General features: G+C 37.1%; 3 protein-coding genes across 5 annotated transcripts in view; 2 read left to right on the top strand and 1 right to left on the bottom strand.

Moving 5' to 3' along the window:
* The first annotated feature begins 668 nt into the window (after positions 1–668).
* LOC138327823 (heat shock 70 kDa protein 12A-like) lies at positions 669–8,977 on the top strand. The gene is made up of 5 exons (XM_069274221.1): positions 669–797; positions 2,535–2,840; positions 3,584–3,805; positions 4,332–4,494; positions 4,801–8,977. Exons 2-5 carry the CDS (start codon positions 2,541–2,543, stop codon positions 5,841–5,843), a joined length of 1,728 nt encoding a protein of 575 aa, XP_069130322.1. The 5' UTR covers positions 669–797; positions 2,535–2,540; the 3' UTR covers positions 5,844–8,977.
* A 53-nt stretch (positions 8,978–9,030) lies between these two features.
* Positions 9,031–24,235, bottom strand: LOC138327824 (uncharacterized). Its single transcript, XM_069274222.1, has 8 exons — positions 24,127–24,235; positions 22,465–22,992; positions 21,967–22,095; positions 21,029–21,173; positions 17,852–18,020; positions 13,440–13,599; positions 12,703–12,831; positions 9,031–12,118 (listed from the first exon to the last, which is right to left on the bottom strand). The coding sequence occupies exons 2-8, from the start codon at positions 22,907–22,909 to the stop codon at positions 11,928–11,930; spliced, it is 1,368 nt and encodes a 455-aa protein (XP_069130323.1). The 5' UTR covers positions 22,910–22,992; positions 24,127–24,235; the 3' UTR covers positions 9,031–11,927.
* Positions 9,509–24,596, top strand: part of LOC138327822 (kelch-like protein 26) — a 40,156-nt gene continuing 25,068 nt past the window's right edge. Inside the window, exons 1-2 of one of the 3 annotated variants that reach the window (XM_069274219.1) lie at positions 10,129–10,252; positions 12,312–12,514. Coding sequence is in view for 1 of the 3 variants with exons in the window: in XM_069274218.1 (XP_069130319.1) it covers positions 24,334–24,343 (10 nt within the window). In the remaining 2 variants the exon portion in view is untranslated. Of the gene's footprint in view, positions 10,253–12,311; positions 12,515–24,224; positions 24,344–24,596 lie in introns of those variants that run through there. The other 2 variants (XM_069274220.1, XM_069274218.1) reach the window with 2 other exon arrangements.

The raw sequence follows: 24,596 nt of genomic DNA, 5'->3' as shown, positions 1-24,596 counted from the left end.
AACAATTGTAGCGATATGCTTGTGCTTAATTGAATTCCAAAATCATCAACCAATGTAGTCGTGGAAGACAACTATTTTAAGTTCTGAGAATAATTTTATTGATTGGGTCTATTATTTTGCTATTGTTGCTTGCATTTTCGTATCTTCCTAGATATTTTAAGGCGATCCTAATAATTCTTTGTGACCTGCTAATAGAGGATTATTGGGTTAACTTTCTACTTACCTTTTTTTGTGGTAGAGGTTCTCATTGTTTGAGGAAACTTAGGGATACCGCCTTTGATGGTTTGGGGTTTCAATGAAGCTACATGTTTGATATTTAGAAACAATAATAATTCTGGCGATATTCCTCGCGTTTACTGGCGAGATTTTTATTGTTGTTTTGTTCTACAAAATACTCTTCTAGGAAAGTGTGTTACTATTATTAGTAAAATGGTATTTTTTGGGAACCAAATTTAGTTACATATTCTTGACAAGAATTGTAGAGAGATTTTTATTTCATTATATGAAATTATCGATACTTTAAAGATTTTATTAAAGCTGATTTTTTAAAACTAATTTTGGAAACAAAATAGCAAATAGATATCCATTTGGAAATTTTAAGACTGTTAATTCATATTTACCTAAGCCTTCTTACCTGTATTACAGCCGACGTCTTGGTCTACTGAGAACTGGGTCACTGTAGTATAATGAGCTCAGTCTAACAAGGATGTAAATTATACTTTCGTTTTGAGACAGGAATACCCAGGTAAAGACATACATACAATGTGGAGGTGATATTATCAGTTTATACAGGCGAGGTAAGTATTTCCTAAATTATTTACGTTTTAATATATTTATAAAGTTTTTAACATATCTGGTATTCAATCTATTCATTGTTTTGTGAATTTGTGAGAATGATGATGTACCCGTGCCTTTGAGGACTGTCACCGTGCGCTTCTACAAGAAGTACTTATAATGATTCATACTAAGTCGAACCTAAGATAGAGAAATGGAAATATGATTAACACGAATAATATACAAGTACCAATAACCATTACTATTTTTTATTCATTTAGTTTTTGTGTAGGTCATCAGACGAAAACTGATACCCCTGTCTAGACTACCCGTATTACCTCCCTTGGTCCTATTGTTATGATACTCAGAATTGATGGGAATGGGGGCATAGTTCTGAGAAAGAGTAATGTGAACCTATCCCTTACCCGCTATAAAATAGCAGAAAAGCAACAACGTCACCAGCACGTTTCTCTGAAATTATAGTAACTTGTGGCGCTTCATTATAATGTATAGACTTAGGCTTAGTTCGTGAACAGAGAGAGAGAGAGAGAGAGGTCTGTATACATGCACATAGTCAAAAGTCTGTGGTATATAGGCCACATCCATACAAGTTTCAACTAATAAATGTTCGGCCAAAGACCTGTCATATCCCCCATACCAGAGCTCAATGTCCTTTATAGTGATGCTAGAGGTGACCATGCGAAGAGAAGTTGGCATTAACCGCTCATCATGACCTATTGTCAACAATAATGTTTCCTAGAAGTGACATCCGTGTTAGGCACGTTTTAAAATTTTATTAGAATTACGACTTTGTCAAAATTATACTTACACACTTGAGGATTCGTCGAAATTCAATATCATAATCAACTGAATATCTCAAATTGTTGAACCTCGTAATAGGTTTTGTTTACTCTTCAGATTTCCATTTTGACAGTTAGTAACGATAAGTGACAAGTCATTCATGGTCAATAGACTTAACGTGAGCTTGTTCAGCATTTGACAGCAATATAACAATAAAATTAACAACGATACGTATTTACTTTGCCATGCACAGTAAAACGAACAATTATTGATAATATCACTTCGGTTTTCTTTTGTTTGGTTTATTATGCTATAAAACGTCCTATGACCAGCCAGATACATTAAAGAGGCCTCCCTTGTGTGTAATGTGTTGTGGTGTGTGAGTGTTTGTAATGTGTTGTGGTGTGTGAGTGTTTGTATGTTTTGGGATGTTGCGGTATGTTCCTGTTGTGTTTCCTCGCAATAATTGTCCTTTTGATAGTACTATTTCATGTCACAGAAATCCCAAAGGAAGTACTGTAGTTCTTTTTGAATGAGAATCAGTATTTGAACTTCAAAAATAGTATGGTTGTGATTTTTAAGTGACATGTAAAGATATCTCAGTAGTTTTGTTGGTTAGCAACGATCGATACTCTAAAGAGCTAAACAAATATTCAGATCTTATTTTGCTAGCTTAGCATGTTCGAACTGTAGAGCATGATACTGAACCTAGAACCATATACATTAGATACATTGAAATGTTTTTGCTTAACCCGACTGACTAACGAAGTTGTGAATACTTGAGGCCATAAATATGTCCAGAACATTTCCTTTCATATCTCAACTTAGACAGCAAAAGGGGTATCCTTCTGTGTGGTTATTCGTTACCTGTAAACACACAAATATTTTTAATCGATGAGAAGTATTATAACGTTACAATATATATTTTTTTATATTACCACTGTGTGTTTCGTTTTAAGGACACGATGGAGTTCTGTCCGGTCATTGTCGCCGCCCTAGACTTCGGTACTACCTACTCAGGTTACGCCTTCCAGATGCGGCACGACTACGAACGGGACCCACTGAAGATCAACACGAATTCATGGATCGGCAGTGGGAAACTAATGTCTCAGAAAGCTCCCTCGTCCGTGCTTCTCTCTCCGGACAAAAAGTTCCACTCGTTTGGTTACGATGCGGAGACTAAATATTCCGAACTGACAGAGGAGAACCAGCACAAAGGATGGCTTTACTTCAAACACTTCAAAATGCTTCTGCATAACAATAAGGCAAGTTATTCTTTTGTACTAAAATAAGCATTCATACACAAATTGTAATTTGATATTTAACATAACAGTTTTTCGTTGTTTAGATAAATTCTATCAGTATAAATTTCAACGATGACCAGGCATTGTTTTTTCGTTCAGGTCATCCATCGGTAGCCTGATCAATGCTCTTCCTTCCTTTCCAGAATCCCTGTTCATGCTACCTACCATCGCCGCCCTTGCGTCTTACCATTCTACAATTTCATATTAACTCAATTCAAACTTTATTGACATCGCCATTACATAATATGCTGACATCTATCAAAATATATAACCATGACATAGTAATAGAATAACCATCCTTATACATACATAAGCATACACTCTCCATTGCATTTAGTACACATCATCAAGCCACACTATTGAATATATGACAATTCATGGATATTTTAGCTGCATCATTCATTACCTGACATATTGTTGAGCAACGTCATGTGTGATCACCTCTTGAATTGGTACCTTCTCTCTTGTGTCCTTTGCACTTTACATTTGGTGGCAGCGGTGGGATTCTAGCCCACGCCTCAATTAGACTGATACAATACATCGTCTTCCTGTACATGGATTTTTTCGCTGATGTAGCTTCCTTTTGCAGACCTTCTCGCTTTATTGCAGTACATCTGCACTCAAGTAACTGCTTAGCACAATATGTTTGCTTTCGTTTGATTTTGTTCATTTTGGACTAGATTTCCTTTTGTTTGGCCATTTAGACCCTAGGAAGGTCCACTCTGATAAAGGACATTAACGGCGAAATGATGCCCGCCAAGGTCATCTTCTCCATGGCGATACGGTACCTCAGGAAACATCTGCTGGACATGGCACAGAAACAGGTACTCTCAGATGTAACAGAGGATTTGATTGGATGGGTCATTACTGTACCAGCCATTTGGGACGAAGGCGCCAAACAGTTCATGAGGGAAGCTGCGCAAGCTGTAAGTTGTGTTTGATCCTCTTTTGGTATTGCCGTTTATCTAGATTCATTTTTTTCACAAAACGATTATACACCAGCACTTCAAACATCCATGCATCATACATCTTTATGCTATTCCTGAATTCGGTAAAACATTTTTCAAATGAAAAGGCCAAAACTGTTGACTAGAACAAACAAAACACAGTTCAGTCCTGATCTTTAATACTTTGAACCAATTGAAAGTGAAAGTTGCGTGCATGTTTTCCTGAGATATGAGACGTTTTATTTACAGTCGAGGGCTTTTATTGTAACATCATAACGCCTTTGCATGATTATGTAAACGCCATATTCTATTGTCGTAACATCACAACTATACTTTGGTAAAAACATAAACGATGCTTTGCATTTTGTCATATGTCTTGCCTTAGAAATACCCATCGACCTAATACTGTCAAAGAGATCAGATTTTATTTTAATGTGTCGCCTTTGTAATAATGACAAAAAGAAATGATTCGTTGTTTACGTTTGTCATGTTTTATTCTGTAAAGGCTGGTATATGTACGGAACACCTCAAACTAGCGCTAGAACCAGAGGCCGCCTCATTGTACTGCATGAAGGAGCACACTGTTCGTGAGAAGGAGGAACCTTCAGGACGTCAGCTGACTCCACTGTTTAAGGAGGGATCCAAGTTTGTTGTTGTAGACATGGGAGGTTAGTTCATGTTGGGTTGATTGCTGATCAATTGGATTGGATTGTTCTGTTGTATAGAAATCAATTTTTGGGTTTCAACTTTAGGTGTTTCTTATTCAATTGAATTGTTATGTTGTATAGAAATAAATTTACAGTTTCCATTAAGTTTTGAGCGTACCGTAATTTTCTCAGGCAATACTATCTTTACATTTTCGATTTTTGATAGCTCATATAACAGATTGCTATGTTAATCAGTAAGTGATCTCGTGCGTCTGTCATATACATGTACAAATGAAAATATATTATATACAGTATTTGTTTTATTAGGAGGAACGATTGATATGACCGTTCACCAAATAACAGCTGGTCAACGCATCCGAGAGATCCGAAGAGCGTCAGGAGGGGCATGTGGAGGCACAACAGTTGACAATGCTTTCCGAACGTTCTTGCAGAACGTGTTCGGCAACGAGGTCCTGGAGGCATTGAAAAAAGAATCCATGACGGACTATATCGACTTGTTCCGGGATTTCGAGGTGAAGAAAAGGGCATTGTCTGGTAAGAAGATTGTGTTCCACATGCCAGTGGCGCTAGTAGATCTATACCAGAGAATGACTGGTAAAAAGCTCATTGACAGTATGTCAAAGTCTACAAAACTTCCTAAGGACGTGACCATGAAAAGAGACAAAATACACATCGGTTTCGAGGTATGTGCCGAGTTTTTCAACGAGGCAGTACAGGGAACATTGAGTCACGTCTTAGATATAATGACGGACGATATCGATATGGTAGTACTGGTTGGAGGCTTCTCAGAGTCATCGCTCATACAGACACAATTTCAAGATATGTTCCCCAATAAGACCGTCATCTGTCCAAAGGATGCTGGACTGGCGGTACTAAAAGGTGCTGTGCTGTACGGATTTGATCCAAGCGTTATCAAGTCACGAGTCATGAAATACACCTATGGGATAGAGGTGAACAGTATCTTCGATCCAAAAATACACACACCTGAATATAGATTTTGGAGCCAGGGCGATAACCAATGGTATTGTGCCAAATGCTTTGACGCGTTTGTGACGGCAGAAGAAGAGGTGGAGGATGGAAGCATGGTAACAAAGTTCTACAGCCCAGGAAACAAACAGAATCAAATAGAAATCACCGTCTATGCCTCAAACCAGATTCCAACCTATACCACTGAACTATCATGTTCCCAAGTCGGTAAGATCAAAGTGGAGCGCCCTGCCCGAGGCTGGAACCCACAGGCCTCGCTGCAGGTAGATATATTATTTGGAGGGACTGAGTTCACTGTGAAAGTGTCAGATACTAGTCAAGGTTCATCGTACGTCAACAAGTTTGACTTCCTACGTTCGTGACGTACCTTGTGTAGCTACTATTTGAGGGTGTGTCTGGAGATTATCACTTTAAATGTTCCGATGATAGTTTGAGGGTAAGGGACAACTCCTTTTTTCATGCTGATGCTTTATTATATACCTGATGATCCTACAGTAGATCTTCAAGCATACAAATGGTCGTGACTCATTAAAGTAACTAGATGATGCTAAACAGTGAACCTCCTCAGAATATATTAATTTACATGTTTTGAGAAAAAACAACCCTATAAACTTAACAGTGCTATTCTATATCAAATATATATGACTTCTCATAAGTGTTCAAAAGGGAACATGATTTACAATATACATGATATAAACAGTCTCTGTTCCAAATTTTCGGCTACGTAGCCTTACATTTGTACGTAGGCTACGTAGCCGAAAATTTGGAAGAGACTGTTTGTATTACGTTTATTGTAAACGAAGGCTACGTAGCCGAAAATTTGGAAAAGAGGTTGTATATATTATGTATATTGCAAATATATATGGTTTTATGGTGCTTAAAACCATTGCTTTATGTTTGCGGTTCAACATCAACCATGAAATGACAAAATATTCTAACACCTGCCACGTGTGTGATCCTCGAAAATAATATATATTTTTAACATAATTTATTAATTTGTGACCACCTTGTGCTGTTTTCCTTTATCTTTCCCAGAAATTGAACAAGTTGGTTTATTTGCCTGGGGAGTTTTTTATAGAACGTCAGGATCTGTATTTCACCATTATATTATTCTTAACATCGATTTTCGTTAATCATATAACATTCTTTTGCCTTTCTGTGTCACATCGATAACCATTTTAACCTGAATACAGATTTGTTTGTCATTATCAATCTTTTAGACAGAACATTGATTACATTACGACCTTTCAAGTCAGCATGATAATTTTATTTTAACTTTTTTTAGCCATTTCATTTGAAATACTTTTTAGTTTAAACATGGTTTTGTATTTTATTTTTAGTCTAAATAATCATAAAGTTTTTAGTCTGAACATAGTAATGTATTATATTTAGTCTTAAACACCGATTTCTCGTTCATATATCCGTTATTTAAGCATTGATGTCACTATTTTTAACGTCATCGGGTTATGACAGAAATTTTGTTTGCAAATACGCAGATTCTCACAAAAGTTTGCAAACACATTTTATTTCATAACCCGATGAAGTAAAAAAATAATGACATCAATGCTTATAATTTATTTTTTCAGACTATTTGATAATATGAAATACGTTTAAACTACGATTCCATTGATTTTACAACGGATTATTTATTATGAATCAATACGCAACGTCGACGTCTCTATTCTGAAATCATTATAACGTTGGGTTTTCGCCATTCTCGGATTTTTCTTCATGGTGTATGAAGAAAAAGGATCTGCCAATCAGAAAGTCGGATATAGTATGAAAACAAATTAAGTATGTTATTAGTTGAAACACCCATTTAGGATCCCCTCTGTATCATCTTGTAAGTCTAAGCAACAGTTTGTTTAATATGACCTTTTTTAGTCTAAAGACAATTTGTCATTTGAACAGTCTGGTTTTATCTATTCGAAGCATTTTTTTTAGTTTGAAAACAGGTTTTATTTTAAATTTGTCCATTTTTAAATCCTATTTCAAAATCATATCCTTGTGTTCTCGCGTGAAAGTATCTGATGTAAACATGTCTAGGTGGCAATCAACAAATGTTATAGCGATACCAATGATCAATCCGGATTGTGGACAAATGGATCTTTTAAAATACGAAATAATAATTGTAATTTTTCTTAAAATTTTTTTGAAATTGTGATTTTTCTTATATTTTTTTGAAATTGTGATTTTTCTTATATTTTTTGGTGTTTGCTTTAGTTGCATTTATAACCTATTTAGTATAGCCTGGAACATGATTTCTAAACATAACTTTGACAGGATTTACAGTACCTTTTATGTTTAGATTGACAGTATGTTTTTTTATTAATTTAGAATTTCTGATATGTTCTGTTTCTGACATGGGTAAGGTATAAAATTTGGTGTTTTTCAGTCATATTTTTCCGTTGTAATATAATCATGATGAATGGTTTTTAATGCTGCCGTATGTAAAACATTGTCTGAACCACATTTACATTTTGAAGTCTGGAGAAGCACAACACTGCCCTATACTTATAAGTGGTCAATGACCCTGTTAGCTTGTAAAGTGGTCAATGATGTCACTTTCGACATTCACCCAGTCACTTACTTGACCCTGTTAACATGTGAACCTGTGAAGTGGTCAATGAGGTGACTTTCGACATTCACCCAGTCACTTACTTGACCCTAATAACTTTGAAGTGGTCAATGATGTCACTTTCGACATTCACCCAGTCCCTTACCTGTGAAGTGGACAATGATGTCACTTTCAACATTCACCCAGTCACTTACTTGGCCCTAATAACTGTGAAGTGGTCAATGATGTCACTTTCGACATTCACCCAGCCCCTTAACTGTGAAGTGGACAATGATGTCACTTTCGACATTCACCCAGTCCCTTACCTGTGAAGTGGTCAATGATGTCACTTTCGACATTCACCCAGCAGTCCCTTACCTGTGAAGTGGTCAATGATGTCACTTTCGACATTCACCCAGCAGTCCCTTACCTGTGAAGTGGTCAATGATGTCACTTTCGACATTCACCCAGCAGTCCCTTACCTGTGAAGTGGTCAATGATGTCACTTTCGACATTCACCCAGCAGTCCCTTACCTGTGAAGTGGTCAATGATGTCACTTTCAACATTCACCCAGTCCCTTACCTGTGAAGTGGACAATGATGTCACTTTCGACATTCACCCAGCAGTCCCTTACCTGTGAAGTGGTCAATGATGTCACTTTCAACATTCACCCAGTCACTTACTTACCTGTGAAGTGGACAATGATGTCACTTTCGACATTCACCCAGCAGTCCCTTACCTGTGAAGTGGTCAATGATGTCACTTTCAACATTCACCCAGTCACTTACTTGACCCTGTTAACCTGTGAACTATTTGATTTTCAACACTAGTCTGTATTAAAACAACCTTGTAAGTGCTGCCATATATGACTATACATGCTTTATCATTTGTATTACTTGTATATACATTAAAGATATATGCATTTGGGTCAATGTCAATTCTTTTGTTTTTCTTGTCTCGAAAAATAGAACAGAAAACTCAAACAGGTAAATAAATAAAAACATTTTGTTGTCAACATAACTTAATATTACTACAATGAATCACATGACTTATCATAATATTACAAACTTTTACATTATCTTTCTCTTCCCTTAATCATTTTCACTTGAGTAAGAATACAGTAGCACCAACTATTTTTTATACCTTTTCTTACAAAATGATAGTATCTCAAATGTAATTACCTCAAAGTTTCCCAAAACTGGAAATACAACAATTGAGAAAATAAAAAAAAATATCATTACAAGTCAATAATGTGGACATATACATCTATAAAACTACAAGGCAAATATGAATAAAAAGTTGTCTATATATCTTTTAACAAGAGGCCCATAAGACCTGCTACAGTCGCCTGAAATTTCTCTTTATACCATTAAGAAATTACTTTAAAAGGAATTCACCTTTCTCCATCTAGTATAATACTGGCAGAAAACACTTGTTCAGGTGATGTTTTATACTACTTACAGTACCTGCACTCCCTCAATACAATTTGTAAAATTTAAACCTGAATATCCAGAAACTCATGTCATCTCATCAGCATCAATCATAAACACAAGCAGTACCAGATTATTTCCAGTCTACTGATATTAGGCTGGCACATCCTATCACTCTCTCCCAATTCTCTCTTATATAAAATCTCTATAACATGTAGAAGCTTTATGAATCATTAAATATGTCAGTATCATGATTAAGAAGATAACCAAAAACCGAAAATCAAACAAAATGTACATAAATATAATCAAAACAAAATGCTTGTTTCTTGGTACTAACAGCTATATAAATATGATGAATATGAAGTTTGTGTGACTAGAAGGACCAGATGTATGGAAGTAATGTGACCAACACAAACTGTCAATGGACACCATAGATAACAGTAAACCAAAGCGGCTAATTATAAATCAACATAAAGTGTAGTATATATCTCAATTGGAATTTATAACATAGCTATCAGCAAGAGGCTCGCCGAGTACTTACCAGTCAATATTTCTTTTGAGCATTAAGGTGTCTCTGTTTAGGAAATGAACTTTTTTTTTCTTGAATACTTCAAAATTTAAAGCTTAATTTAAATTAATTTCAATGGCTACAAATGAGCAAATTACTCAAGATTTTAAAAGGAAGGATAACTCATTTACAATGTCCATTTCTTTTTCTCGACCTAAAACAGGATCCCCTGCATTGAGATATTGGAGACATACACAGTCAAAGGAGATAAGTAGGTAAGTTATATTTTACAGACAACAAATTACAGTGAATAATGAACATAAAAGATATCAACTGGCATAAATTAAAACAAATATAAACCAAGGCCAAAAGGTTTAACACATTCTTGTTGTTCACAGTATATCACATCTATATCTTAGAAATTGAGGATTCCAAATTTCACATTAGAAGTGAGAGACTGCAGCTAAAATAAAATCAAGCGGTAAGCCAAAATGATTAAATGTTTCTAACCAAGCAATGTGTTAATGCTTTTGTTTTATTACAGTCAGGATATATATACAAGTACCATGAACAACTCGGGAAGTTCTAATGCCATTTAAAACACAACTAAAAACAACTAAAATATTTAAGACTAAAAAATAACAAAATGCTTCGCTTAAAATGCCATTTCACTTGTTCTCTAAACCCAGCTTAATACTACATTTCTTGTCAACTATGCTCATCATTCTTTTTATTCCCCCAAATACAACTGCATCACCAGGTAACCCAACCTTCAATTTCAGACTCTTGACTTGTTTTTATCACATAAATCAACAATAAACAAGATGATACATGGATTTATCAAAACGAACGGTTCTAATGTTGAATTAATGAAAGGCAAATATCATATATATACATCTAGTATCTGTCAAAACATATCAAAAGTTAACAAACATATAATAGGTAACAAAATAAACAATGTATACAAATATCTTAAAAACATTAATTTAGTGATTGAGGCTAGCATTTACCTAGATATTTCTCAAAAATATTGTAAGGCGCCTTCTACTTAGTGAGCTTTTGAGGCTTTCCTAGTGAGCCCAATGTACTAACAATGCTTCCTTCTACAATATGACTAGATCGATAAGTTAAATAAACCTTAAAAGGCAGCCCCAGACTTCAGTTCAATCAACCGATTGTATCTAAAAGGAATGATTATCATATCATATTTTTAAATCAATCTTATGAAAGGAAAGTAAAATTATGAAGTTATATTCTGCAACTCTAGCTAACACTGGCGATGGTGTTAACATGCTAAGAGTCTGTATCATACACAGCGACACACGTCACCGCCTCCATCTGACCAAAGTGATGAAGTTATGTTCTGTAACTATAGCTAACACTGGTCCATCGTCACCTACGGTGATGGCGTTAACATGTTCTGAGTCTGTATCGTACACAGCGACACACGTCACCGCCTCCATCTGACCAAAGTGATGAAGTTATGTTCTGTAACTATAGCTAACACTGGTCCATCGTCACCTACGGTGATGGCGTTAACATGTTCTGAGTCTGTATCGTACACAGCGACACACGTCACCGCCTCCATCTGACCAAAGTGATGAAGTTATGTTCTGTAACTATAGCTAACACTGGTCCATCGTCACCTATGGTGATGGCGTTAACATGTTCTGAGTCTGTATCGTACACAGCGACACACGTCACCGCCTCCATCTGACCAAAGTGATGAAGTTATGTTCTGTAACTATAGCTAACACTGGTCCATCGTCACCTATGGTGATGGCGTTAACATGTTCTGAGTCTGTATCGTACACAGCGACACACGTCACCGCCTCCATCTGACCAAAGTGATGAAGTTATGTTCTGTAACTATAGCTAACACTGGTCCATCGTCACCTATGGTGATGGCGTTAACATGTTCGGAGTCTGTATCGTACACAGCGACACACGTCACCGCCTCCATCTGACCAAAGTGATAAAGTTATGGTCTGTTGCTATAGCTAACACTGGTCCGTTGCCGTCATCACCAATGGTGATGGCGTTAACATGTTCGGAGTCTGTATCGTACACAGCGACAGGCTCAGATAGGTTTAGGTCCAATAGATCAGTGTCTTCCTTCACCAAGTAAAGGAAAACTTTACCTGAAATCATCCAAAATGAAGTCATTTACACAGAACTTTCCAAATGTTGCATAAAAATCTGGAAATATTTTACCATTCTGGCTCCGCTCCTAGGACCCCGGCTTATCAAACAAACAGTTTGTACAAATTTGAATCTCCAGTCAAAAGAGATACTACCAATGTAAATGAGAGCTAAACCAATTTTTTGTTTCAGGGAAGAAGTCATTAACTTGAACAAGAGATCCCAGATCCTGATGATGGTGGGCTAAAAATGCCCAATCCACCCCTTTTGGTCCCATCCCTCAGGTCCCCAGGGGGTCAGCCTGATCATTGTACTATAAGGATGCTACCAGTCAAATTTGATTATATTCCGAAATGAAGAAAATAATTGTTGAAAGACGGTCACCGAATGCAATGGTATGTTATAAGCTTACCTATGTTCTTTGGATCATGAAACAACATTTTAAGTCCAAAACTGTCTTTAATGATTGGCTATAAAGTCTAATTTAAGTTAAAATTATTTCATGATCCTTGAGCCAGATGAACTAAACATAATAAAGGATTCCAATACATATTGAAATAAGAAATAAGGGATGAAAACTTACCAGACTTGGCTCCAATTGCTAATATGTTGACTCTCCAGGCGATACACTCAGGAATAACATTGACAGCTTCATACACATTGTGTTGTATAAAGTCCTTCAGATTCAGAGAGATGCCAAGCATTCCATCATCTGTAACATACAGTAGGAAATCAGACTCGCCTGTATATAAAATTTTGCCTGTGTGAATGTCTGTATGATCCAAATAACAGCCAGGCTCATTTAAAGACAGACTCGCCTGTATGTAAAGTGTTGCCGTTGTGAATGTCTGTATGATCCTAATAACAGCCAGACTAATTTAAGGACAGACTCGCCTGTATGTAAAGTGTTGCCTGTGTGAATGTCTGTATGTTTTGGGAGGCTGAGATATATTCATGTTTTGACTCTATGTAATCATGGTACTCTTGCTCTTTTTTATTGAGATTATGAAGTATGCAGTCAAAGACTATAAACAACACATGTGACACCCTACCCTTTATTGACAACAGACAAATCACTCGCCCACTCTGTTTTTGCCAAGTGCTAAGCAGGAGCAGAAATTTTTGTAGACTCAGTGTCTCAGCCAGGGGACAGAACTGAGACCTTTTCCAGTCAACGGGCAAATTTTCAAGGATTTTTAAGCTAAAAATGAAATAATGTTCTTAGAAGTCAAATATAGTTCTATACTTTTCAATGCCTGTGTTGACACAGTTAATAAGTCAACTCAGTTGAGTTCAGGAAACTTTGAATTTTTCTCTCACCTGTTAAGCATACAACTTTATCATCGCGGAAAAGAATCGTTTTGACAGCTGCTCCAAACATACTCAGGAGAACAGGTTGATCCCGATGTTCGCTATTCCTGTTTTGTTCGGATGATCCTTTGTACAGAAACAAGTTTCCAATATCATCACTAGCCAGTACCTGTAGAGAGTACAGAAATATTATAGTACTAAATCACTTTCTTTTCATGTCTAGATCCAATCTTTTTCAGTTATACCATTCATATTATAACTACCACAATGTTTAAAGCTCCACTTCCCACAGATTATAAACAGTACTCATCATTTGAACAATAATTGGTGTTAACACATGTGAATGTGTATGTCTAATTAACACAAAAAATTATATAAAACAAGGAGCCATAAAGCGTGGCATTATCCCCCGCGCCCCACAGTTGGTATATAAACCCAAATACATCAAGATCAAAATAACAATTATTCAAGTATAACTTTTTATGTATGCAAATATTGTAAAACTTAAAAAACAATAACAGCAGGTAACAAAAAGAAACTGTAATTTGGTATTTTTGACTGAGTTTTGATTGTATCAGAAACAATTCCAAAAATGGAAGGTCTGCAACAGCAAAAGGCAAAACTTGGACACCTGTCTGATATATACAGAAAGTTTCATGGAGCTGCATAGAACGGTTTTGGAGTTAAATCCCAGAATCAAAAAGAAATAGTAATTTGGTATATTGTACTAAGTTTCCATGGTAACAGAAAAAACACCTAACATGGAAGGTTCACAATAACAATAGGCACAACTAGGGTACTTGTCTGAATACAGAAAGTTTCAAGGAGCTGCATTGAACGGTTTTGGAGTTAACGATTAATATAAACAATACAAGGAAACTCCCTAGTTGAATATGTAAGTTTCTGAAAAAGTAAATGTCATTAGTGTGTGAACAAACTTGGTAGCCCTTCATCCAAATATGGTCGAAACCCATTCAAGGATTAATATAAGGAGGAGTCAGATTTTTAAGCCATTCCAGCAAAGCTCCCATTTTGGACCTCGGTCATACTATCCCCCATGGGTCTTACCTCGGTCCTTTTATAAAATATGATTGTCCTTACCTAAAGTTCCCCCTTCTGAATCAATTAAAACCACTATAGACCAATTTTCATTGAGATCGGAGACTGAAACCTTAAAACAGGAAGTGGGCCAGCGGCCATCTTGGAATACCAAAATCTTTACGAAAATGTTTGCATGTTGTTCGGCATCAATTAAAACCCCTACAGACCAATTTTCATTGAGATCGGAGACTGAAACCTTAAAACAGGAAGTGGTCCAGCGACCATCTTGGAATACCAAAATCTTTACGAAAATGTTTGCATGTTGTTCAGCATCAATTAAAACCCCTATAGACCAATTATCATTGTAGATCGGAGACTGGAAACCTTAATAAAACAGGAAGATGGGCCAGCGGCCATCTTGGAATAACCAACAATCTTTACGAAAATTGTTTGCAATGTTGTTTTCCGCATCATTTAAAACCCTATAGACCAATATTCGATTGAGATCGAGACTGAAACCTTAAAACAGGAAGTGGGCCAGTGGCCATTCTTGGAATACAAAAATCTTTACGAAAATGTTTTGCATGTTGTAGCGGCAACAAATTAAAACCCCTATAGAACCATTTTTATTTGCGATCGGAGACTGAAAACTTAAATCAGGAAGATGAGCCAGCTATAAATAAAGAAAATTAGGACCTTTTGGGCCCCAACCGCGCTCAGTTCCTAGGGTTCAGAACCAGACTCATTTATATAAAATATAAGTTGTGTTTTCGCCCAATGATGCTACACACACCAAATATGGATAAAATTCATCCAAGGATGGAGGAGGAGTAGGACTTTAAAGCTTAAAATTAAGAAAAATTTCCCCATTTGGGGCCCCACCCCTCAGCCCCTAGGGGTCGAACCAGGTCAATTGTTATATATGATTGTCCTTCCCCAATGATGATTCACTAAACAAATATGGATGAAATCCATCCAAGGATGAAGGAGGAGAAGGATTTTAAAGCTAAAATTAAGAAAATTCCCCATTTGAGGGCCCCACCTCTCAGCCCCCTAGGCGTGTGGACCAGGCTCATTTATATCAAATATGATTGTCCGCCCCAATGATGTTTCACATCAAATAGTGGATGAAATCCATCCAAGGATGAAGGAGGAGTAGGATTTTAAAGCTAAAATTAAGAAAATTTGCCCATTTGGGGCCCCACCCCTCAGCCCCTAGGGTTGGACCACGCTCATTTACATCAAAATATGATTATCCTTCCCCAATAATGTTTTACACTAAATATAGATGAAATCCATCCAAGGATGAAGGAGGAGTAGGATTTTAAAGCTAAAATTAAGAAAATTTGCCTTTTTTGGGGCCTACCCCTCAGCCCCTAGGGGTCGGACCAGGCTCATTTTATATAAATTATGATTGTCCATCCCAAATGATGTTTCACACCAAATATGGATGAAATCCATCCAAGGATGAAGGAGGAGTATGTTTTTAAAGCTAAAATTAAGAAAATTTGCCCTTTGAGGCCCCACCATTAAGCCCCTAGGGGTCGGACCAAGCTCATTTATATAAAATATGATTGTACCTTCAGTAATCTTAATGTTCGCACACCGAGAATATTGAGTGAGAAATCCAGATCCAAGAGATGAAGGGAGGAGTTAGGGACAATTAAAGCTTAAAAATAAGAGGAAAATTTCACGAGACCTGTTGGGGTCCCCACCGCCTCAGCCCTTGGGTGCGTTCACACCTAACTCATATATATATAAAAAATGAGATGTCCGTAACCTAATGATGTTATCACACTTAAAATAAGCGGAAGAAATCAATCCAAGGATGAAGGTAGGAGTGTTAGGATTTATTGAAAAGCTAAAATATAGAAAATTTGCCCTTGTGGGGCCCACCCCTCACCGCCTAGGGGTCTGGACCACAGGCTCAATTATATAAATATGATGATGATCTATTGACCCAATGAGGTTTCAAACCCAAATATAGGATGAAAACCAGATCGCAAGGATGAGGGAGGAGTAGGAATGTATAAAGTGCTAATAACATATAAAAAATTATTGCCCTTTTGTGGCCCCCGCCCCTCTGACCCTAGGGGTCAGAACCATGCTCATAGTTAATATAAAATATGGATTGTCCCTTCCCTAATGAAGTTTTTATTTTTTATTAAATTTGATTATTTCTTTTTACCTATAAATAATAAAGATGATGTATAATTTTATTAATTTTTTTATATTATATTAATTATTTTTGTTTTATTAACCCACCCACCAAATAAGGGCAGAAAATCCAAGCCCAGAGAATAAGGAGGAGTAGGATTTTAAAAGCTTAAAATTGAGAAAATTTTCCCTTTAGAGGCCCTGCCCCTCTGACCCTAGGGGGTCGGACAAAGCTCATTTTACATAAAATATGAAATGACCAACAACAAAAATGATTTCATCAACAAAATAATGGATGAAATCCATCCAAGTATGACGAGGATGTAGGAATGTTAAAGCGTAAAATTGATAAATAAATTGCCCTTTTGAAGGCCCTGCCCCTCTGACCCTAGGGGTCGGACCAAGCTTCATTAAACACCTAACATGGAAGGTTCACAATAACAATAGGCACAACTAGGGTACTGGTCTGATATATACAGAAAGTTTCAAGGAGCTGCATTGAACGGTTTTGGAGTTATATAGTCCAAGAAACAAAAGGAAATATTAATTTGGTATTTTTGACGATGTTTCCATGGTAATGGAAAAAATTCCCAAAATAGAAGATTCACAAATAGCAAAAGGTACAACTAGGGCACTATTCAGAAAGTTTCATAAAGCTGTGTTAAATGATTTTGGAGTAACAGTCGGGACACAAAAGGAAACAGTTATTTGGTATTTTTTACTAAGTTTCCATGGTAACAGAAAAAATTCCCAAAACTGAAGGTCTGCAATAGCAAAAGGCACAACTAGGGCACTTGTCTGGTGAATACCTAAAGTTTCAAAGAGCTACATTGAACATTATTTTGAGTTATAGCCCAGAAAAGAATCTAGGACGAACAGACAGAGCCCAATTTAATATTCCCCTAAAATGCATTTTGTAGGGGATATTTACTTGTTTTGCTCTTGCAATTGGTGGATGCGATAATCAGTACTTCATTCCATATAGGAAATAGTGCTATGGACTTTTTTGTGGACGCAATTAATTATTTTTTAATATTTTTACCTAGAAGTAATATAAGAAGCTCAAACTTTTCAATGGTGGTTATGGTGTTAAGTACCGTACGTAACTTTTTGTAACTGAAGATTAACACTAATTAGTCTGCTCATGTTTGTCGTAGAGAAAAAAAAAACCATTTGTCAGGGGTGTAGCATCTTTTAATAAGAGATACTGGTGGAATATTCACCTTGTTTCTATGGAGAGCGACAGCGAGTATATTGGTGGAGTCCTGACCAGCCAGATCCTGTCGACATCGGAGTTTAGCTTTCAGCTCTCTACAATAGTCTATATCCCACACAGGATGTCCCTGAAGGAAGCTACAGTTGGCCGCCGACACAAATGTTAGACCGCTACAACTACAAAATGCAATCTTGTCAGTTTCATACTCCGTATGTTGACATATTTTCAGGATAAACAAGGTCATGAACTCCGTTAAAAGAACTGAATAATGTTATTTATGATGTACATTTACATTGTAGGTTTAGTCAATAAAAGAAAATTGGTGTACAGTTTATCTACATTAAAACACGGATAAGTCGAAGTCAGTGGGACCAGGTAATTATTCGACTTATCCGTTGGTTCGACTCATTCGTGTTTTCCTGTTCACGAAGACATTGATGTCTAATTGTTGTACTGACTGTACCGACTGTTTCCAAGTTGGCGTTTTACACACATATTGGTTTAAGACAGGCAATAACTAACAAGAAAATCTTCTAAGAAAGTATTATACTTATTTATTAAATAATAATGAATGATTCAGATCACAACAAACTATTAAACACATTAGCACTATACGATACATACATATAGCTTTAAATGAATGTATGTTCTATCAAATTTTTGAAAGACAAGGTTAACAAATCTACAATTGTTCAACAGGAAATTTATTGCAAAATATTTTTAATAAGAATTTATCTCGTGTTTACCGTAGATTATCATTTATTTTTTCCTCCTATATGTATCGTCTGCCATGTACATAAACTCGCAAATCATGAAGGTTTGAAGATGCTACATTTTATTCCAGCACTGCTATCAAATAATATTATGTACAATGTATGTATTTTGGCTTATTTTTGCACCTGTGTAAACAAGAGGCTTTAGGTTTTGATCAAACAATAACTTTCATTAGCACTGTTAAGGTTGATTAGTCATGTTCGGTCAATTGGACAGAGACTTGACTTTTAATGTTTGACACAAAAAAGTAAATTTTGGTATATTTTAAAAGGAAGGGACCACAAAATGTATTCGATTCAACCCCAGTATTCGATTCAACCATGTTTGATTTATTTGTGCTTTAGTTCCTAATATAAAGAAGGGAAAAATTAAGACTCATCCGATGTATTTGATTCAACTGTGTTCCACCCAAGTGAGTTTTACTGTATTTGTATCATACAGAGTTGACCTATTTGTATATGATAGGCATATAAGTTGACCTATATTTACCTGACAGAGTTGCCCTATTTTACCATACAGATTTGCCCTAGTTTACCTGACACATGTGCCTCATTTTACCTGACAAAGTTGCCTTATTTTGCAACAAAAAACAAGAGGCCCAGAGGTCCTGTATCGCTCACCTGGTTTGTAATGCCAATGTTCTGAATACAGGTTCATTTTTTCTTTTCTGAAGGAATTTGAATATTTACCTCTGATTCCCCTATTGGGCCCCACCCCTCCTATCCCCAGGGGGTTAGAGCCAAAATTTACACAAGTTCTGTTTCCCTTCCTAAAGGATGTTTGTGGCCAAAGGGCAAAATCCATGCAGAACACTAGGACAAGTAGCAATTTATAAGATTTACCTCTAATTCCCCTATTGGGCCCCACCCCTCTTGCCCCCAGGGGGTCAGAGCCAATATTTATACAATTTCTGTTCACCTTCCCCCTAGAATGTTTGTGGCCAAGTTTGGTCACAATCAATGCAGAACTCTAGGATAAGTAGCGATTTATAAGATTTACCTCTAATTCCCCTGTTGGGCCACGCCCCTCCTGCCCTCAGGGGATCAGAGCCAAAATTTATACAAGTTCTGTTCCCCTTCCACCAAGGATATTTGTGGCCCATGCAGAACACTTGGACAAGTAGCGATTTATAAGATTTACCTTTAATTCCCATTTTTGGCCCCGTCCCTCCTGCCCCCGAGGGGTCAGAGCCAAAATTTATACAATTCCTGTTCCCCTTCTCCCAAGGATGTTTCTGGTTAAATTTGGTTACAATCCATGCAGAACTCTAAGACAAGTAGTGATTTATAGGATTTACCTCTAATTCCCCTATTGGGCCCCGCCCCTCCTGCCCCCAGGGGGTCGCCAATATTAATACAATTTCTGTTCACCTTCCTCCAAGAATGTTTGTGGCCAAGTTTGGTCACAATCCATGCAGAACTCTAGGATAAGTAGCGATTTATAGGATTTACCTCAAATTCCCCTATTGGGCCCTGCCCCTCCTGCCCCCAGGGGGTCAGAGCCAAAAATTTTAAAAGTTCTGTTCCCCTTCTCCCAAGGATGCTTGCGGCCAAATTTGGTCACAATCCATACAGAACTCTAGGACAAGTAGCGATTAATAGGATTTACCCTCTCTATTTCCCCTATTGGGCCCCGCTCCTCCTGCCCCCAGGGATACAGAGCCAAAATTTATACAAATTCTGTTCCCCTTCCTCAAAGGATGTTTGTGGCCAAATTTGGTTACAATCTATGCAGAACTCTAGGATAAGTAGCGATTTATAGGATTTACCTCAAATCCCCTATTGGGCCCTGCCCCTCCTGCCCCAGGGGGGTCAGAGCCAAAATTTATACAAGTTCTGTTCCCCTTCTCCCAAGGATGCTTGTGGCCAAATTTGGTCACAATCCATGCCAAACTCTAGGATAAGTAGCGATTTATAGGATTTACCTCAAATTCCCCTTTTGGGCCCTGCCCCTCCTGCCCCCGGGGGGTCAGAGCCAAAATTTATACAAGTTCTGTTCCCCTTCTCCCAAGGATACTTGTGGCCAAATTTGGTCACAATCCATACAGAACTCTAGGACAAGTAGCGATTAATAGGATTTACCTCTTTATTTCCCCTATTGGGCCCCGCTCCTCCTGCCCCCAGGGATTTAGAGCCAAAATTTATACAAGTTCTTCTCCTCTTTACCCAAGAATGTTTGTGGCAAAATTTGGTTACAATCCATGCAGAGCTTTATGACTAGTAACGATTTAAAGGAAATGGTGACGGACGGATGACGGACAGACTAATGGACGACGTACGCCGCGCCATGACATAAGCTCATCGGCCCTTCCGGCCAGGTGAGCTAAAAACCTATTTTACCCAACATATTTGCCTTATTTTACCTGAGTGAGTTGACCTATATTTACCTGACTGAGTTGACCTATATATACCTGACTGAGTTGACTTGTTTGCTGAAGTAAGAGATCTTTGTGGACTGTCCTGTTGTCATGTCGTTAAGGATGAGGGATGAATCCTTAGAGGTTGAGATGACAAACATGTTATTTATGCCCAGTAGGAGATGGTTTACTGTCAGACCTGGAATATTTCACAGATAAAACAAAATTCACAAATTATTTAAACGGCTATAGCCATTGAATGGCTCAACAGAAGTAGAGTTAGAAGACATGCCAAATCCAATTTTTACTGTTATCAAAGCTGTTAAAAAGGTAAAATTTGGCACCATTTTCTAATGTTAGTGACATGTATACGGGCTGTAACTACTTACCTGCTTAAGTGACAGCCAGGTCTGTCACCATCCTCTGATGACAAGTATACAGGCTGTATCTACTTACCTGTCCGAGTGACAGCCAGGTCGGTCACCATCCTCTGATGACATGTATACAGGCTGTATCTACTTACCTGCTTGAGTGACAGCCAGGTCAGTCACCATCCTCTGATGACATGTATACAGGCTGTATCTACTTTCCTGTCCGAGTGACAGCCAGGTCTGTCACCATCCTCTGATGACATGTATACAGGCTGTATCTACTTACATGTCCGAGTGACAGCCAGGTCTGTCACCATCCTCTAATGACATGTATACAGGCTGTATCTACTTACCTGTCCGAGTGACAGCCAGGTCTGTCACCATCCTCTGATGACATGTATACAGGCTGTATCAACTTACCTGCCCGAGTGACAGCCAGGTCTGTCACCATCCTCTGATGACATGTATACAGGCTGTATCTACTTACCTGCTTGAGTGACAGCCAGGTCAGTCACCATCCTCTGATGACATGTATACAGGCTGTATCTACTTTCCTGTCCGAGTGACAGCCAGGTCTGTCACCATCCTCTGATGAAATGTATACAGGCTGTATCAACTTACCTGCCCGAGTGACAGCCAGGTCTGTCACCATCCTTTGATGTTGGTGACACGTTTTGTTCCTGATGCACACATCAATGTCCTCCCAAGATATCACTCGGCCATCTTCGTGTCCACTTATAAGGATGTTATCTGTAATAGGTAAACGTGACCTTTATGGATGAACTGTGTGCAGGACAGCAACAGTACATACATGTACAAGTTTCAATATGCCAATTTTATATTCAAATATACTACTCCTAACTATGGAAGAAAATTTCCAACCGAAACTGTTAATTTTCAAAATGGGAATGTAAAAAGATTATTGTTTGTCTACCTTATTAAATGAAAGCATTTTATTAATATTTTTAGTAATGTATACCATATTTTCCGGAGTATAAGTCGCGGTACTTAACATTATGTATGATACATTCAAGAAATACAAAAAGTATTGTCTTTCTATACACCAATTCAAATAATTCAATTTTTTTTATTTATTTATTTTTTTTTTTTTGCATTTACCTTTCAACTTTATAGCTGTGACCATTCCATAGCATTTGGGATATTGTATTTTGTTCACTTTTTTCGTTTTGTTTTTAATAAAGTCATTTCTGTGATACTCTGCATACACCTCTCTCCAAAATATTGTGGGTAATTTCTTCAGGTTATCAGCTGTGACCACTAAATCTTCACTTTCATCGATCTCTAGCAGTCCTGTGATTTCAGCCAGATCGTAGGTGGATATTTCAGTCAAACAACATCGTAGCCAGACATGGAAGTACTTCTCGAAATCATCCACTATGTCGTACCAAAGTCTACAAACTTTCTGTACCCTTGCTAGTGATAATCCATCCAGTTTACTAAGGATTAATACATGAATCTCTTTTGCTAAAATCATAATATTTGTTTCATCTTGTGTTTTTGGGTTTCCTGTAGCTCCATGAAGTAATGCACTATACTCCATCATTTTGCTAGTTATATAGTAGTGTAGTCTTCAGTAGTAGTCCAGTGTTATTTTAAATAGTTGCTACATTGGAAAGCATTTCAAATCTACAAATACAAAAAAAAAAACCCATTTAATTGGTTAGATGTGTTCAACTGCATTATTACAGTCCAACACAATTTTGGACACTGTATTCGCTCTACTAATAATTAATATATAAGTGGCTCTTTTCTATTAAGAAGAAGGAGTTGAATGTATAGGCCTTTAAGCGCCCAGGGCTCGAATTTCAGGCTATTTGACTTGCATTTTGGAAGTGAATATATACCAGAATAGCAAAAGATAGACTTATTTTAGAATTTTAGAAAGTGGGGCTTTTATCAGAGACAACTGTAAAAAAACATTATGATTGTGAAAATTTGTTTTGATGGAAAATTTAGTGACTCAGTTCCTACTATGATGTTGTTGATGTACCTGGCATAATCATGCAAACATTATTTTATATATAACAAAACTGCAATTGACAAAAAAATATCGTAAAAAAATAGCAAAAAGATATTTTAGCAAGTACAATTTTAGGGCACTTGCTATTTTTAGCAAATGACAAAAATGTAAAATTCGACAGAGCCCTGGCACCCCCTCCCCATTGATTTGACAATTTTTACAATATTTCATTATTTAATAATTTTATTATATTAATGGCAACTGCATGTACTATTCCCAAGGATTTATAAGTGAGAAGGATTCATCACTGTCTCTTTACACTACTAAACACCACAAAAGACACCTATGAACCGAGAATAAAAACATTTTTTCTCAACAAATACTTGTCTTAAGGAGCCAAACGAAACACAGATGTAAAGCTAATCAAATTTCACAACGTTTAGTACTTGGTTTAAGAATGTAAGATTTAGAAGAAATTAAATTGCTGAGTGCTGCGCAAAGTGACTCTCGATCAACTGGGAATATAGACTGAGTGCAAGAAAGTCCCATAACTTGATATTAAATGCAGTAATGTGTAAAAGAAGCGGGTCGGTGTGACTTGTACATAGTGTTATATACGGTCTCTGTCACTCAGCTGACGGAGCATGCTTCTTTGGCTCAGTCGGTAGAGCAGTAGATTTCCAGGCCGGAGACCCAGGTTCGATTCCTGGTCGGGGCACTCGACAGGAATGTGTATTTTCCCTGTTCTTCTACAAATGCTATATCATCAAAATGTTATTTTAGCATTTAACTTTACTTACTCCAATAATAAACAAACAATCGGTTTTGTTTATTTTGCCGTCGTCTGTCAATTTGCAGCTGTTCAGTTCGTTCAGTTCGCAACTTCATTCCCGCGAAATTGAGAGCGACTACAAGGGAGGTAATCCGAATTAAGCACTTCCGGTTAACGCAAACCTTGAATTACAAGACATAATGTATCATGCGTCTACTTTGTAAGCTATAGCATTATGGCGACGGGTATGTATCATTAGAAGTGGGCAGTTTTACAACAAAATTTAAAATGCTTCATTATGGTATAAATCTGCCTGAAATGACATGAATGAACACCTTTGCTGACACAGCTGATCAGTTCACGAATGAGCATTGCACTGTTGCAGATCTGTTGGTTTTCATCTACGTTCTATACAAGTAGATATTATCTAACTATTTTATCATGATGATATTTTGGTTACAATGAGAATATGTTAAATAATGTCTTTTCTTTTTAATC

Source organism: Argopecten irradians, chromosome 7, assembly GCF_041381155.1.
Source record: "Argopecten irradians isolate NY chromosome 7, Ai_NY, whole genome shotgun sequence".
NCBI classification, from domain to species: Eukaryota; Metazoa; Mollusca; class Bivalvia; order Pectinida; family Pectinidae; genus Argopecten; species Argopecten irradians.
The sequence above is the reverse complement of the archived record's forward strand: the minus strand, read 5'-3'. Positions and strand labels throughout refer to the sequence as shown.

Excerpts from the sequence above, each read along its gene's own strand:
- LOC138327824 (XM_069274222.1), bottom strand. The coding sequence starts at position 22,909 with ATGATGGAGTATAGTGCATTACTTCATGGAGCTACAGGAAACCCAAAA. Across the intron at positions 18,021-21,028 it reads AAACAAGTCAACTCAGTCAG|TTGTAGCGGTCTAACATTTG; the intron begins GTATATATAGGT and ends TGCATTTTGTAG. Across the intron at positions 12,832-13,439 it reads TAAAGTTGTATGCTTAACAG|ATGATGGAATGCTTGGCATC; the intron begins GTGAGAGAAAAA and ends TGTATGTTACAG.
- LOC138327823 (XM_069274221.1), top strand. The coding sequence starts at position 2,541 with ATGGAGTTCTGTCCGGTCATTGTCGCCGCCCTAGACTTCGGTACTACC. Across the intron at positions 2,841-3,583 it reads TGCTTCTGCATAACAATAAG|ACCCTAGGAAGGTCCACTCT; the intron begins GCAAGTTATTCT and ends TTGGCCATTTAG. Across the intron at positions 3,806-4,331 it reads TGAGGGAAGCTGCGCAAGCT|GCTGGTATATGTACGGAACA; the intron begins GTAAGTTGTGTT and ends TATTCTGTAAAG.